The sequence below is a fragment of the Mesoplodon mirus genome (genome assembly GCF_964341445.2).
Source record: "Mesoplodon mirus genome assembly, chromosome: 5".
Classification (NCBI taxonomy): Eukaryota; Metazoa; Chordata; class Mammalia; order Artiodactyla; family Ziphiidae; genus Mesoplodon; species Mesoplodon mirus.
The window spans coordinates 43,766,792-43,782,888 of record NC_138980.1 but is presented as its reverse complement, the minus strand read 5'-3'; the positions used below and the strand labels follow the sequence as shown (position 1 = coordinate 43,782,888).

The 16,097-nt window shown below is 58.9% G+C and overlaps 2 protein-coding genes across 3 annotated transcripts; one reads left to right on the top strand and one right to left on the bottom strand.

Annotated features, from left to right (window-relative positions):
- The first annotated feature begins 275 nt into the window (after positions 1–275).
- Positions 276–7,297, top strand: DDX49 (DEAD-box helicase 49). Its single transcript, XM_082623970.1, has 13 exons — positions 276–430; positions 1,310–1,433; positions 2,051–2,136; positions 2,225–2,346; positions 2,685–2,872; positions 3,017–3,157; positions 3,887–3,962; positions 4,267–4,343; positions 4,520–4,617; positions 5,691–5,765; positions 6,413–6,501; positions 6,593–6,664; positions 6,756–7,297. Exons 1-13 carry the CDS (start codon positions 316–318, stop codon positions 6,942–6,944), a joined length of 1,452 nt encoding a protein of 483 aa, XP_082480096.1. The 5' UTR covers positions 276–315; the 3' UTR covers positions 6,945–7,297.
- Positions 7,298–7,882: 585 nt separating this feature from the next.
- On the bottom strand, positions 7,883–15,219 carry HOMER3 (homer scaffold protein 3). Of its 2 annotated transcripts, none has more exons than XM_082623585.1 (10): positions 15,057–15,219; positions 13,376–13,457; positions 13,132–13,288; positions 12,748–12,879; positions 11,637–11,744; positions 10,509–10,630; positions 9,837–9,993; positions 9,393–9,506; positions 9,197–9,283; positions 7,883–8,350 (listed from the first exon to the last, which is right to left on the bottom strand). In XM_082623585.1, the coding sequence occupies exons 2-10, from the start codon at positions 13,387–13,389 to the stop codon at positions 8,159–8,161; spliced, it is 1,083 nt and encodes a 360-aa protein (XP_082479711.1). In that variant the 5' UTR covers positions 13,390–13,457; positions 15,057–15,219; the 3' UTR covers positions 7,883–8,158. The 2 variants fall into 2 exon arrangements, with proteins under 2 accessions (XP_082479711.1, XP_082479712.1); XM_082623586.1 differs by lacking the exon at positions 15,057–15,219 and adding an exon at positions 14,372–14,808.
- Between the last annotated feature and the right edge of the window lie 878 nt (positions 15,220–16,097).

Genomic DNA, 16,097 nt, shown 5'->3' with positions numbered 1-16,097 from the left:
CCGCGGGGCACGCCGGGAAATGTAGTTTACTCGTTCCTCCTTAGAGATGAGCCAATGGGAGACTCAAACGGGAGTCAAAGGGGCGGAAGACGCAAGTGCGTCTCGCAGGGCATCTGTAATTCGATTCGATCCTGAGAGCCAACGGGATTCGGGGAAGAGTGGTAAGGATGTGGTAGAGGCTAGGAATGGCAGTGAGCTGCAGAGGGTGGGACCAGACAGGAGGCAGATCCAATAAACTGGAAGGCTTTCCTAACGTCATCAACATGCACCGGAAGCACGGCTCACACGGGTGCTTACACTGGGCTGGCTGCGAGGATGGCTGGCTTCGCGGAACTTGGGCTGTCATCCTGGCTCGTGGAACAATGTCGGCAGCTGGGTTTGAAGCAGCCCACGCCCGTGCAGCTCGGCTGCATTCCCCCCATCCTGGAAGGTGAGTGTGGCTAGGCCTCTTCTCCAGGAGGCGTCCCCGCTCCTGTCACCTCACTTTGCCTTCTCGCAGCTTTTGCCCACGCCGGCCCCGTGAGGCGAAGGGCAGTCTTGGCCCTTACGGGCGATCCTGGGTTCCGGAGGCAGACTAGGCAGTGTCGGCGTTTAGGGTGTACGGCTGACTCGCCGTGTGTCCGCACCCAAGTGATGTAATCTCTGAAACTTTTATAGCCTCAGAGCACTGGGAGGGTTTGATGAATAACTAATAGATAATAATACTGGGAAAATTCGGTAGAGCTTGGATTACTATCAACATTTTACAAATGGAAACTGAGGTTGTCAAGATTACTGGTAAATCCACGGCTCTGGTCCCTAGACTGCTCTTCTCCCCACTCCTCTGGTCCAACCCAGTTTTGCCATTAAAGAGACGCCTTCAGGAAGCCTAGGATGTGACAAATTGAGGCATTAAATAAACAAGGATGAAGGAGTCAGTAGGGAGCATAGGATGCAGATTTGGGGGAGGACATTCTGGGTTTCCCAAGCCCTGATACCCCGGAAGGAGTCAAAACGAGGTCGTGGTTAGTAGCAGGCATCTCAGGTCAGATGGATGTGGGTTCCAGTCCAGCCTGATACTCACTGTCTGTGTATCCTGGGCAAATCTTTGAGACTCTGTTTCCCCTTCTGTTAAATGGGGATGATAATGGCCTCGCCCTTCTAAAATGTGTCAGTTGCTCTAAATGGAAAGTTGTCAGAATGCCTGGAACGGAAAGGGCACAGGCCAGTACTGAGCATACAGTAACTTCTCATTAAATGTTAGCTGCTGTAAACTGTGCCCGATACAACACCTGTCTACACCTGTGACACTGCTTTGCCCTCTGCCCAGGTCGGGACTGCCTGGGCTGTGCCAAGACAGGCAGTGGCAAGACGGCAGCGTTTGTCCTGCCCATCTTGCAGAAGCTGTCTGAGGATCCCTATGGCATCTTCTGCCTCGTCCTGACACCCACCAGGTGAGCCCCCCAAAGGCCTCGTGGGTGAGTTAACCAGCTGTGTTCTCTTGGGCAAGCGCCTTTACCTCTCTGAGTGCACTTTCCATGTGTGCTAGATGGGGACAGAAATTATGCCCACCTCTTAGAGGTGCTGAAGAATTAACAAGACAGTGTGTAAAAAGTTCTGAGCACAGAGCTTGACTCAGGGCAAGCAGGAAGGCCGGGAAGTAGGGACACAGGCAGAGAAAAGGCCTGGGCGGAGCTGGGGCTGGGGGCAGAGAGGAGAGGACTTGGACACTGACCAGCCCTGGGGGAGGGGGGACTGACACTTGGGTCTCAGGCTTTGATGACTGTGGTGTCGAGGCCATTGCTGAGGACGTGGGAAGAAGAAAGGCCAGTGTGGGTAGGACTGGCAGGGGACAAGTCATGGGCTGTTTGGGGACCCAGCCTAGTGAGAGGGCAGGGGCCACAAGGGGCCTCCAACACTCAGTATCGGAACCTTTGTCCAAAGGGGACTGGGAGCCTCGGAGGGTGTGTGAACAGGAGAGGTCCAGGCAGGAGGTCGTAGGGTGGAGATGGGAATGAGAGGCAAGCACAAAACCGCTATCTGACCCAGGCTGGCCCCTTCATGCCCACAGGGAGCTGGCCTACCAGATCGCAGAGCAGTTCCGGGTCCTGGGGAAGCCTCTGGGCTTGAAAGACTGCATCATTGTCGGCGGCATGGGTATGGGGGGCCCAGGGAGGCTCTGGGCATGGACCCTCCGCAGCCTCAGATCATCCACCCAGCCCCACCTCTCGCCCTCCACCCACAGACATGGTGGCCCAGGCCTTGGAGCTCTCCCGGAAACCACATGTGGTCATCGCCACACCAGGGCGCCTGGCGGACCACCTCCGCAGCTCCAATACCTTCAGCATAAAGAAGATTCGCTTCCTGGTAAGTCAGCCTGGGGCCCTGATACATCCACGTGGGACATGTGTGTCCCACAGGCCATCCAGTACCACGCTGGGAATGGTGACAAGAACAGCTCAGGAACCAACAAAAGGGGGCCTGTATTAGTAAAGATAGTTGGGGGCTGGGCCTTTCTGAGGTGACATTGGAGCTGAGATGGGTGAGGGAGCAGGCCTCCAAGACCTAGAGGGAGAGTGCTCTAGGGCCCACATCTAAGACCAGGAAGGAGGCACATGGGGAAGGTGGGTTGAGCCCAGGCATGTAGTCAGGACTCAGACAGCACCCTCACCCCAGATCCCTACCCCCTGCTGCCGGCACTACAGGTGATGGATGAGGCGGACCGGCTGTTGGAGCAGGGCTGCACTGACTTCACCGTGGACCTGGAGGCCATCCTGGCGGCTGTGCCGGCCCGCAGGCAGACGCTGCTCTTCAGTGCCACACTGACCGACACGCTGAGGGAGCTGCAGGGCCTGGCCACCAACCAGCCCTTCTTCTGGGAGGCTCAGGCCCCGTGAGTCCATAGCCACGCTCCTGGGGGAGCAGGTCAGGCGGGGGGCCAAGTGGGGGGTCACACCCAACAGAGGTTACTGCCCATGGGCAGGGTGGGCTATTGGCCTCATTCAACAGAAGGAGAAACAGGCCTGCCTGTCCCCAGTGTGCGCACAGTAGAACAGCTGGACCAGCGCTACCTGCTAGTGCCTGAGAAGGTCAAGGATGCCTACCTGGTCCACCTGATCCAGAACTTCCAGGACGAGCACGAGGACTGGTCCATCATCATCTTCACCAACACGTGCAAGTGAGTGTGGGCAGGCCTGCCTCTCCCGTCCCCCGGGCACCCCTCCCATAGCCCTTCACGGAGGCCTGAGAGGTGGCCCAAGGTTGGAGGTGCCAAGACGGTCTCGGCCCTCTGGGGCCTCTGCTCAGACCAGCAGTTTCGGAGGATGCACTCAAGGGGGCTCAGAGAGGTCAAGCAGTTTGCCAAGGTCACCCCTCCTGAAGGCAGAGCCAGGATTTGGGGTTCCTCAGACCTGCCTTTAACCGGAAGGGCTGAGGGCCTCAGGCTCTCCCCAGGAGACCCCTGCAGCATCTCAGAAGGCCCTGGAGCAGCCTATTCGCTGTGGTCTCAGGATGTCAATGAGGCCCAGCACATCAGCACCAACACCTGGGGCTGTCCTCTCCACAGACCCAGGGATTTCAAAATCCTTTGAGGCGTTTAGGGAGAGCGTCAAGGAGCTGTAGAGTAGCCTAGCCTGAGCCAGAGTAGGAGGGCAGTCCACAGCATGTGGAGGAGACTCCTGATTGCTGCCCCCCAAGAATTTCATGGCCACCAGAGAAGTCTGGATGTAGGGCCCACTCTTGTTGGCTTAGGCCAGGGGAGGGGTCAGTGGGCAGGACACTGCACCCCGGCTTCTCCTTCCCCAGCTGTGCAGGGCCACCTACTTGGGGTCTCGGGGGGTGGGAGGGCCAGGAGCGCCTTTCCAGGACCCTAGCACTAGACGGGCTGACAGCACATCCTTCCTGCCAGGACCTGTCAGATTCTGTGCATGATGCTGCGCAAATTCAACTTCCCTACCGTGGCTCTGCATTCCATGATGAAACAGGTGAGGCGTTGGGCAGCCCCACAGATCCCCTCACCCGCCACCCTTGCCCTGGGGACTTCTCCCAGCCTCAGGGCTTTTGCCCAGGCCCTTTCCTCTGCCTGGAACACTCTTCCTGCCACCTGTCTGCCCCAGTCTGGCCTCCTCAAGGTCATCTCCCTCACTGGACTGTGAGCCACTTGAGGGTGGAGACTGTCCTGGCCTCTGCCCTGTCCCCAGGCCTCACACAGTAAGCGCTCAAACGTTCGTTGAGGTGCTACCTCACACCCCCACCCCCGCCCCCAATTCTCTCCCCAATCCGGCACAGAAAGAACGTTTTGCCGCCCTGGCCAAGTTCAAGTCCAGCATCTACCGGATCCTGATCGCGACAGATGTGGCCTCCCGGTGAGCAGCTCCAGGGTACTCCCTTCCCCATGACGCCCCCCACAAAAGGGCCAGAGGGAGGGACTGGCTTCAGGCATGGGTCAGGCAGCCTCAGCTTCACTGCTGAGCGACCTTGGGTGAGCCCCAACCTCAGTTTCCCCACATGGACAGAGGTGCTGACCGACCTCTCTCTCCAGGGGCCTGGACATTCCCACGGTGCAGGTGGTCATCAACCACAACACCCCCGGGCTCCCGAAGATCTACATCCACCGAGTCGGCCGGACAGCCCGTGCAGGTGAGCAGACAGGGCGCGGCAGCCTTTGGCACCCGCCCCTCCTGCCTGCCCACACCACGAGGAGCCAGAGTCACAAGCTGGTGGGACATGGGAGGGCTACAGGCCACAAGTGAAAGACACTAGAGGAAGCACTTGCAAGTTGGGGGAATCGTCCTTTCAAAACCGTAGGTGGGGATGCTCTGTCTTCTCACCCCCAGCAGCACTAACAGTGACACGTGCTGTCCCCTGGGGACACGGCACACACTGGCCCCGTCCCCACCACTCCCTGTTGCCTCACCCCAGGCCCCTTTACCCATCAGGGCTGCTAATCCATGCCCAGCAGCAAATAGGTGTACGAGTCCTGGTGGGTATGACGCTGCCCTGTAGGATTTGGCGTCCAAGTTCAACCCCTCGCTGTGACTCTGGCTGGGAGCCAAGGAGGCATCCTTGTGTCTGCTCCCCAGCCCCACCCAGGAGGGGCACGGAGTCCAGGAGATTTTCTCATACCTGGAGTGGGCAGAGATATGGCTTCTGGGGCCAGACTGGGCCTGGCCCTTCTCTCCTGCCCTGTAGCCTCAGGAAGGTCACATCAGCTCTCTGGGCCCCCACTGTCTCATCCAACAATGGGTAATAAGAAGGTGACACCTGTTTGGGGCTGCTCTGAGGGTCATGAGCCTGGTCAGCTGCCAGTGCTGTTCCAGCACCAGTCACTGTCACGGAACAGGGAATGGAGAAAGTGGTGTGCAGAGGTCTGAGGTGAAGCCTGTCTGGGCTTATTGCTGACAGAACTTGGCCTGGGCTCCCTGGCGGCCACACCGAAATGGGAAATCAGCCACATCACCTGTATAAGGCCAAGCTGGCAGGAGAGCTGCCTCTCCCTGGAGTCCTGCAGCTCCCCTGGGACAGACCTGCCTACTACGCAGAGGTCAGGCAGGGGGTTGAGCCCTGACGCCCTGAGCTTCGTTCATTTCCACTCACTCACTCACCCACCAAGCTCCTGTACTGTTCCCCTTGATTAAGAGGAGCCCTGAGCCACCTGTTGGTCAAGCCCTTTGTCCTGGCCTCCAGCACACAGCCTGGGTGTGTCCCCACAGGGCGGCAGGGACAGGCCATCACGCTGGTGACGCAGTATGACATCCACCTGGTACACGCCATCGAGGAGCAGATCAGTGAGTGGAGGGGCAGAGGACGAGAGGGGAGGGGAGGCGGGTGCTTCTGGGTGAGATGGCACTCAACCCTATCAGACACCCGCTAGCCTGCTCACGTGAGCAGGCTTAAACTGCGCTTTCCTTCTTATGCAACCCTCAAAGAAGTTTCTTTTGCCCAGTTGTTGAAACAGAAGCTCTGCAATGGCCTTCAGCAGCTGGAAGCCACATCTGGGGGAAGGGACTTTGGTTTCTCAGACCAGAGTGTGTGGGTGGTCCCTGTGGATGAGTCAGAAGCCCCAGGGCTCAGGCCTGGGCATGATTGAAAAACCCCCTTGGGTGGTTTAATGTGTAGACAAGACCGAGAACCTCTGGGGCACCTCCAGTCACTGCACAGACTGTCCTAAGATTCAGAAATGTCTTGACTTTAAAGGACACCGTTTCCAGGAAAAAAAAAAAAATCCCTAGTCAAATTCATAGTATTGCTAACAACAAAAAAAGAGCAATCTGTACCTTCCTTGGGTCTGAAATCTTAGATCTTGCCCACCTGATCCTTATCTGCTATGGCCCTGGATGGCCTTGCATGCCCTGCTACACAGGGAACTCACTACATAGTTGAAATCCCCCTCCATGTCGTGCCTGCCCCCCCTGTGACCCTGCTGTCCCCACAGAGAAGAAGCTGGAGGAGTTCTCGGTGGAGGAAGCTGAGGTGCTCCAGATCCTCACACAGGTCAACGTGGTGCGGAGGGAGTGTGAGATTGTGAGTGTCGGGGAAGGGGCTGGTCCTCGGGGCCCAGGGTGCTTCCTGTGAGACGGTGACCCCCAAGACGGCCTCTCCCTCCCCACCGCAGAAACTGGAGGCAACCAACTTTGATGAAAAGAAAGAGATTAATAAGCGGAAGCAGATGATCCTGGAGGGGAAGGTGAGGGCTGAGCCGGTGGTGGAGTGGGCGTGGGGCACAAGCTTCCCCGTGGGTGATCAGCTTAGCCACCTTCTGGTCCTCCCCATGCCAGGATCCCGACCTGGAGGCCAAGCGCAAGGCCGAGCTGGCCAAAATCAAGCAGAAGAACCGGCGCTTCAAGGAGAAAGTGGAGCAGGCACTGCAGCGGCAGAAGGCCAGCGGGGCTGGCCGCAGGGGGTGTCCATCCAGGGCCCAGCCTGAGGCCTGTTTGTCCCCAGCACCCGCTCAGGGCCCAGCCTGAGTTCCACACGGCCCCCGTCTGCCCAGCCTGGGACGCCTTCATCCAGCTGAAGGTTGGAGGGTCCTCCCCTCAGGATAATCCCTCCTCCCAGTCTGCCCAGTCCCCCTCAGTGGAGCCCACGGACACCCACGTGCAGTGCGCAGCCCTCCACCCGACCCTGCAGCCCCTGGTGGTCCCTCCTCAGAACCTTGGCCAAGAGGCAGGCTGCAGAGGAGGAAAGAACGCTATGAGGTTGGGCCCAAGTCCCCGTCCAGTGACCCCAGCCCAGGGTCACCCTGGGGGTACCATGGGGCCCCAGAGCGAAGGTGTGTCACTTGCAGGAGATGCTCAATAAATGAGTCTTTTGACTTCCCCAGTCTGACTCTCGGGGAGCAGGGTCAGAGGGAGGAGGGTGTGACTGCCTGTACTTCCCAAGTCTCCCGGGACACCACTTACCACCCCCCACCCCCCAGGTCTCCTTTCCTGTTGGGCCAGGCCCAAAGCTTTGGACTGCAGTGCTGACCATTCCAGCTGAGTGACCTTGGGTTGGTGAAGCCCCTTATATGGGCCTTGGTTTCTTCATCTGGAAAATGGGCATAGCAACTGCTGTTCTCTGCAAATGCAGATGTTTTGGTGAGATCCCTCCCATGCTCAGTGAACACAGCCGTGTGCTGGGACCTTCCCCTCCTGCCGACCTGCTTGCATTTGGGGTTTGTGGCCAGAGCGAAGTGGTGGGGGGAGTCCTTAACTAGGGTCCACCTTCGTCCAAACTGGTCCAGACAACATGGGCAGAGCCCAAGAAGATGGGGCAGCAGAGCCATGTGGCCTGGGCATGCCCCTGAGGCTTTCTGAGCCTCCCTCTCATCTCTGAGTGGCTTACCAAACCCTACACAGACTGAAGGCAGAGGGTCCAGTGACGGCGACCAGGTACCTAGGTGCTCACACACCACACACACAGCCACGCTTAGAAATGTAATTTGGGCACCAGCACGTGCCCTGGGGAGTCTAGAAATTCTACACGATGAAGAGCTCAAAAACAGCCCGTGAGCTGTGAACAGCCAGGGCCGGCTGGAGTACTGTGGACAGGCCCTCCCCAGGCTGAGTCGGGCCCCAGTCCCTGCCGGGGGAATGGCCCACTGTGCCGCCTGCGGCCTGGCCCGTGCCCCAGGCGGGAATCGTTCATGTAAAACTAGCTCCTGCAGGCCCCTGCTCCCACGTAGACCCAGAGGCCGGACTCAGGGCGTGCCCTCCGCCAGGCGGGCCAGGCCCTCCCGCAGCTCGCTCAGCTCAAACAGCCTGACGTCCAGCAGCTGCGCAGCCCGGCCCACCTCGGCCCGTGCCCGCTCCCGCTCTACCCGTGCCTCCTCCAGGCTGCGCTCCGTTGCCCGCAGCTGGTGCTCCAGCTCTGCGTTTCGGGTCTCCAGTTCCTGCAGGGAGAGGGCAAGCAGGGTTGAGGGCCCCAGCAAGTCTCAAGGGTCCAGCATCTGAATGCTATCCCCACAGCCTCCGCTCTGGGCCAAGCCCTCTCTGTCTCCTGGCCTCCTCCCTGCCACCTCTACCCAAGACACTCCCTGGTCCCCTAATTGGAACATCATTGAAATGACCACGTTCCTCTTCTGCTCAAGACCCTCGTCACCCATCATGCTGGGGATGAAATCCATACCCCTTCTCGCTCATTCCAACCCAGGCTTGCTGGCTTCCTTGTGGTTCCTTGAACATACTTTCTCCCCAGCTCAGGGCCTTTACATATGCTGTGCACTCTGCCCAGGAAACAATAGGGAGCATTCCCCCAACTTCTCTCTCTTTGGGGGCACCAGCTCCTTTAACTTCTCCCTCCTGCTGGACTCACAGGACATGCTTGAAGGTTTCTCAGATAAAGTCTTCAGTGAGGGCCAGGCCAGCACATTTGGGTACAAATGCAAGCTCCTGACCTCAGGCTGGGAATGTGTGAGGATTTGATGGGGTCAAGAATGAAGATTCAACAGAGACTCAAAAACTGCTTGTTGAATGAATGGAAGGAGATGAAACATTGTACTAATAACCATGTTTTATAAACCACCCACTGATTCAGTCCTTCCATGCACCTGGTCATCCAAATCCTTCACAACCTTAGGTCTCTTCCTGACTCCATTTATAGGTGAAGAAACTGAAGCTCAGGGAGGCACATAGCTGCCCAGAACCCACTAGGTAGGGAAGATGCCAGGTCTGTCCTATATCAGAGGCTGGCTGCCTTGGGTGGTCACCCCACCCCGCCTCACAGCAACCGCACACACCTGCACCTTCTGCTGCGTCTCCTCACGCTCGGCGCTGTCTGGGGCCTCACGGGGACCACCAGTCTGGCTCTTCAGCGTCTGGATCTCCTAATGGAGAAGTTCCCAGAATCCGTTCTGAGAGTCCTGGCTCCCCCATGGGAGATCAGGGAAGGCAGGGCCCGAGGAAACACAAACGCATACAGACACGCTCACACACCTGGTCCTTAGTTTGCACTAGTGCCTCCAGCTGCTCCAGCGACTGGCCCGGTCCCTCCTTCTCACTGACTGCGGGTGGCTCGGCGGTGGCAGCCTGGGCCTCCAGCTCAGCCACCTGTGCAGACAGGAAGGTCAGCCCCTGACGCCCCAGCCTGTACTCTCCTGATCCCTGGGGAATGTGCCTGACCAGCCAAGCCCATGACTGGGCACTAACCCCTTCTGGTTGGGGCCACCACCCCGCCTCTGGCAGGTAGGTCTTTAGGGTCTGACAACCCTCTGAGGCTGACATTATTTCAGACCCATACTACAGAACAAGAAACTAAGGCTCAGGGAAGTGATTTGCCGAGATCACACAGCCAGCCAGGGAACCCAGGACAGATAGGTGGCAGGGGCTTCACAGTGGTCCGGGCCACTTGGGGTCTCTGGGAGGGAGGGGCTTCCTCACCCGCTGTCGCAGCCGCTCGGCCTCTGCGCGCTGGGCCTCCAGCTGCTGCCTCCACTGGGCGGCGGCGGCGTTGGCCTCTCGCAGGGCGCTCGCCAATTTGTTGTTACTGTCCTGAAGCGCGAAGAACTCGGCCTCCCACTGCACCTCGCCCACCGAGCTGCGGGGACGCTGGAGTCGGCAGAGGGCAGGGCGGGGCCTCACTGGGCCTGAGGCAGGGTGAGGGAGGTGCTGGGCTGGGGGCGGGGTTATGGGCGGGGTCAAGACACCTCGGGAGTAGGGGGTGGGGACGTCCCGGGGAGGCGGAGTCTTGCCGGGGGTGGGGTCAAAGTAGGCGCTTTGGCGTCAGTTCAGTGAGACACAGTCGGAAGGCCAAGCAGGATCAGCCCAGGGGATGTGGACAGAACAAAGTGGGTGGGGAGGCACCCGTGGGTTTAGAATTAGCCGGGGGAGATGTGGACAGGCCAGGGTTAGCCCCGAGGAATGGATGAGGCAGGAGCGGGGTCGGCTCTGGAAGGGGCATAATCTGGGTGTCTCCTCTCCTACCACAGGCCTTGGGTCCCGTGTCAGATCCTGCCGCTTGAACAAGTCCCTACAGTTTCTGAGAACTTCCTCTCCCCTCTTCCCCCACCCTTCGTCCTGCCACGCCCCCGTTCCCCGCCCTACCCCCCTCACCCCTCGGACAGCATCTTTCTGAGCCGCTCGCGCTCAGCGGGGCCGGGAGCGTCCGCGCTCTGGCTGCGGAATAGCTTCTCGTCGCCGGGGCCGTTGGAGCTGACGAGGGGGCTCGGGGGCACCTAAGAGCATGGGCAGAAGTGAGGGCACAGTAAGGGCTGATGCTACGTGGGTCGTGACTGAGGGCAGGAGGTCCTTCCCAGCACTGGGATCTGACTGCTCCTTTCCCCTCCTCACCCACTACCAATGGCTCCCGATGGCCCCTTTCTGGGCCCTGCCCCCCACCTTGCCAGCTGGGCTCTCACCAACCCCCAGGAGCAAACCTGATGCAGGCTAGCCTAAACCCCGGGAGAGACTCATAATCTGCAAAGCGGGGAGCAATCTGAAACCTCCATGCTGTTCCCTCAGAGCGATGACCTTCCCTGGGGCCAAATTTCAACATCCATTTAAAATTCCTACAGGAAACGCACTCCATCAGGCTAAATTCATTATGAATCCACCTGCTGCCTGGACCAACCTACTTTTTCATCTCCTTAATCCCGTGCCCAGCCCTGGGCCTGGCACACAGTATGGGGTCAATAAATGATGCTGAGGGACTTCCCTGGTGGTCCAGTGGGTGGGACTCCGTGCTCCCAATGCAGGGGGCCCGGGTTTGATCCCTGATCAGGGAATAGATCCTGCATGTATTCCACAACTAAGAGTCTGCATGCCACAACTAAGAAGCCAGCATGCCGCAACGAAGACCCCACGAGCCACAACTAAGACCCAGTGCAGCCAAAATACATAAATAAAATAAATAATAAATATTAAAAATAAATAAATAAATGATACGAATAAGTTAGTGGGGGAAAACACCCAGGGACAGTTTTTTTACTCTGCCGCTCTACTTAGCCATTTCAGCTTCCACATTTCAACTCTGCCCTGTGAGCTGGTTTTCTGGCCTTCCTTGATCTAACATTTGGACAGCCTATGACATGCTCCCATGGCACCCACAGCCCTCTTCCATGGTCCTTGCCATGGATCTAGTTTTACATCATCTGTGAGCATTTGGTCCTGGGAACCGGCACAGCACCTAGACCCCACAATACCAGTTGAGCTCCTGGCACGCATGGGACAGGGAGTGCTGACCTGGTGGGCAGTGAGCCCCAGGGCTGGACTGGTGAGCTCTCCCCCATCCTGAGATTTCTCGCGTGCCAGCCTCGCTGCTTCCTTCACTTCCTGGAACTTCTCAGCAAACTGAGGAATGGGGGGCAGGAACAGACAGTCAACAAACTCCCAGCCCCCTCCCCCAGGGTCCCACCACATTAGCTCCACCCAGTACCAGCTCTGTCGCTTTGGAAGGAACTTTAGAATTGAGTGCATCCCCTCCTCTCATGAACTGGAAGAGTGGGAAGTAGGCTTGGAAAACAATGCCCAATGAGCAGAGTGGGTATCAGGATGGGGGGTGGGTGGGATGTTCATGGAGGCGTATCACATTGAGCCACCTTGAGAAAGGGACCCCCTTTCCCTCTCAGTCAGGCTTATTTCAGCAAGGAGAGCCTCAGGTGGGTGCTAATCTGTCTTTCATTTCCAGCTAGGGTAGGATACACTTTTTTTTTTTCATTTTAAAATAAATTTCCTTAGCTTGAAAGTAATTTTTTAAAGAGACATATTTACAGACATACAGCCACTTGATTTGTGCAAAGGGGCCAGTGCAATTCATTGGGGGTTGGGGGGGTAGATGGTTTTTTCAAAAAATGGCCCAAGAGCAACTGAATACTCATGTCGGAAAAAAAATATTCCTACTTTAAACCCCTGGTAGAAATTAATTCAAAGATCTAAATTTGAAAAGAAAACTAATGCTTCTAGAAGAAAAGCGAAGAAAAGCATCATGAACTCAACAGGATTCAGAGAGCACGAACCAAATGGAAAGCAATGGATAAGACAATACTGAACTCTAGAAACAGCAGAGGGGGGAGGGAGGCGATAAAAAAGGTAATGCCAGGGGTGCGGGGAAGCACCCAGCCCATCCTAGGCACCCAGAGAGGGGCAGGGTGTGTCCGAAATCAGAGCAGGTGGCCAACAGAGCTGGCAGGTGAACCAGAAAATTGGGAAGGAGCTACTGGTTTGTCCAATTCTGTAGGCCCATTCTGCAGCTGGGAAGATGGAGGCCCAGCATCTGTCCAGGGTCCCCCAGTGCACCCAAGAGAAGACCCAGCCCCAGCCCCATTCCTCCCACCATGTATCCCTGCAGGCCCACCTGAGTCAGATGCTGCTCAGAAGCAAAGCCAAGGCCATAGACGGTGTTGGCGCGACTGTCTGCCCACTGCCCGAACTTCTGGGAGGTTTTGGTAAATGTCATGTTGGGGGTGACAGTGCTGTTGATGATGGCCTGGGGAAGGCGGTGGGGAGAAAAGTTCCCGGGTGATGGGACTGGTAATAATGAATGTGAAACCCCCAGGGATATAGCTTTGTATCAGCACCTCAGAAGTCCTTGGTCTGAGCCATTTCAGGAGGAAGACTGAGACCCAGAAAGACTCAGGGTACTCCCCCGGCCCCCAAGGCACACAGCAAGGAAGCAACTGAACCAGGCTTGTCCCTAGGATCCTTGGCACCTGCCACCCCACCCAAGCCCCACCAGGACCTTGGCACCCCCAAGGCTGATGATTCGGTAGACGTTGCGGGTGGCATCGTAAAAGTAGGAGACAGTGAGTGCGTGTTTGCCCGCAGGGATCCAGTTCCGCTTGGTGGCCGGGTCGATCTGGAACACGTGCGCCCGTGTGCTGAAGATGGGCTGCTCCCTGCATGGGGAGAGGGTGTTCAGTGGGGGCCAGGCACTGGCCCCCCAGGGGACACAAGGCCAAGCTTTGGTAGAAGCAGGGGCTCACCTGGCTGTGGACATTGGTCAGGCTTGTGTGGGTGGGCTCCAAGGGACAGCCAGGGGGATGGTAGGAACTGCTGGCTTGGCCTCTGGGGGGACAGGAGGTTTGTGAGTGTCCCCCCAGACCAGGCTGTGGGAGGCCAAGCATGTCCAGCCCCAGGACCCACTTCCAAGTACACCATTCATAGAACTTCAATCCAAAAGTGAGGGAATCACTCAGCAAAAAGACCCCAACTCTCTCCATTGGGAGGAAGCTCGTGCAACACCCTGGGCAGGAGATGGCCTCTGATAGGAGCCAGGTGGCATCTAACAGCCCAGCATATACCTCACATCTTCCTGGTTACTGGACCCCCAGTGAAGTCTTCTCAATCTCTGGGCTGGGTGGAGGAGGCCAAGGTGGCCAACTCCTGTTCAGTACTTCCTGACACTTTTGTCCATCACTCCTCAAAGCAGGGCCTCCATCAAAAAGTGGGGCATGGACAGGTGCCTACTGGGAGACCAGTCCCCCACTGGACCCACAAAGAGACCCCTCAGCTTCCACTGTAGGGCAGAGGCACACCTTGGAGTCAAAGTCCAAATCCCCAGGGAGCCTCCAGCCTAGTTAAAAAGACAAGATGTGGCTGAACAAGTCTACCATGGTGCCCACCCATCACCACTCAATCCCAGTACCATGGGGCTGGGCGGGATCCAGGTCCACGAGGGACCTGGGGGAGGGGGGGATGCAAACTAAGGGAAGGGAGGCCCGGACTCGGTAGCCTCCGTGGTCAGAGGGGGGAATGCCCCCCCACTCTGTCCTGGGCAGCTGCTGTCCCGGTCACAGGGTCTGAAACCGGAGCCCCTGGGTGGGGGAGGGGCAGAGACTTTGGCCGGGGTTGGGGGTGGGTCCTGGGTCGAGCCAGGGTTCCGGGGCGCAGGGGTCCTAGAAACTCAGGCCCCTCCTGCCCGGACGTTCCTGCAGCGGATGTTCCTGCAGCGACTTGCGGCATTGGGAAAAGTTACTCACCAACTAGTCATGCGCCTCGGACGCTGCCGGCCGCGGGGCTCCAAAGGGGAGCCCGACTCCGCCCGGTGTCCGGGATCCACAATCGCGTGCGGGGGTGAAGCCCCACCCCAGGAGCCCCAGTCCAGGGGATCTGATATTCAGTCAGGATCGAGTTCCCAGGGTCAGGACCAGGGTGCCCTATGCGCGCCCCAACTTCGGGAAGTGCCGCCCCCGACCCTGGAACTTCCAGGATCCCTGCGACGCCCCTCCCCACTCCGGGTCCAGAACTTCGGGGACACGTTATCTACCTCCTGCAACCGCAGGTCCAGAGCTTAGGGGATCCTGCGCGCTGTCCCTGACGCCTGAACTTCGGGGACGCCCCTGCCACCCTTCCATCCCCGGGTCCTGAATTTCGGGGTTCCCTCGCGTCGCCCCTCCACCCCAGGTCCGAAACGTCGGAGACATCTTCACAGCCCCCTCCAATGACGGGTCCGGAACTTCGGGAACCGCTCGCACTGTCCCCTCCCCGACCCCGACTCCGGAACTTCGGGGTCCCCGCGCCCTCTCAAGCCCTGGAACTTCGGGGCTCCCCCAGCTGCCCCCAGCCTCCGTATCCGGAACTGCGGGACCCCCAGCGCCCTCTCCCCGGCCCTGGAACTTCGGGGCCCCACGCGCTCCCAGCGCTGGCTCAGCTGGCCGGGCTCACCCTGCCGGCTCGGCGCCCCGCAAGTGTCCGGGCGCTAGGCGGGTGCGGCCCCGCGGCGCCGAGTCCCCGCAGACGGGCGCCCCGCTCGCTCGCTGGCTCCGGGGCCCGCGCCCTCCGCGCCGCCCTCCGCACCGCCCGCGCCTTTGTCTGCGCCGCCGCCGCCGCCGCCGCCCGCGCCGTCTCCGGTCCCATCGCGGCGAGTCCCGACGCGGCCGCCGCCCGCCCCGCCTCCCCGGGCCGCCGAGGCCGGCCCGCAGCGCCCCCTGCCGGCGGCAGGTGTGGGGTGTGGGGGAGAGGGAGAAGGAGGGGCGCGAGCAGGGAGGAAGGGGGGAGGATTGGGGACGAGAGGTTAAGAAGGGGGCGGAAGGGGACAGGGAATAGGGCGGAGACAGAGACCCAGACCTAGAGACAGAGCGATGGAGGAGAGAGGCAGAGACACAGGAGACAGACAGACAGACCTAGGTGGACAGAGGAGAATGTGGCCTCATCCTCTCTTCAAGGGGGCCCCTGATCCTCGTGGCCTCTGCTGCTTTTGCCCGTGATGGGGAATCAGGTTCCTCTTCACCCGATGGGAGTCCGGGGACAGGGCACATCTGCTGCCTTGGTGGGCCCAGGCGCATGCACACAGTAGCTTCTCAATGGCTGTATCCAGAAAATGAAAGAGACCTCAGCAGAGAGGGGGCTGGTAGATGAGAGAGAGGCAAACAGTAGGCACTTAATGGGGCTTAATCCCAGGTCCCCTGCTCAGAATCCTTCCTGCCTGCTCTCCCACCTCACCCTGATCCCCAGGCTGGGGCTTCTGTCAACCTCGGGGCTTCTGTGTCCCCTAAAACAACTGTAACAATGCCGATGAGGTTGGATTAGGATTATCGTTGCTGTGTTATAGGGTCCCCAAATCCAGGTGGAGGGAATGTCAGTGTCCACTTGCCACCAAATGGGTGAATTGCCTGGAGGTCCACAGGCCCAGGTTTGCCACCTCTGGTCAGAGGGAGTCCACCCCTTCCTACACTTGCTGGGAGAGGGTCCTTTTAGAGCCGAGCC

Excerpts from the sequence above, each read along its gene's own strand:
- DDX49 (XM_082623970.1), top strand. The coding sequence starts at position 316 with ATGGCTGGCTTCGCGGAACTTGGGCTGTCATCCTGGCTCGTGGAACAA. Across the intron at positions 3,158-3,886 it reads ATCTTCACCAACACGTGCAA|GACCTGTCAGATTCTGTGCA; the intron begins GTGAGTGTGGGC and ends CCTTCCTGCCAG. Across the intron at positions 6,502-6,592 it reads TGCGGAGGGAGTGTGAGATT|AAACTGGAGGCAACCAACTT; the intron begins GTGAGTGTCGGG and ends TCCCCACCGCAG.
- HOMER3 (XM_082623585.1), bottom strand. Across the intron at positions 11,745-12,747 it reads CTGAGCAGCATCTGACTCAG|TTTGCTGAGAAGTTCCAGGA; the intron begins GTGGGCCTGCAG and ends CCCATTCCTCAG. Across the intron at positions 9,507-9,836 it reads CCGAGCGGCTGCGACAGCGG|GTGGCTGAGCTGGAGGCCCA; the intron begins GTGAGGAAGCCC and ends CTGTCTGCACAG.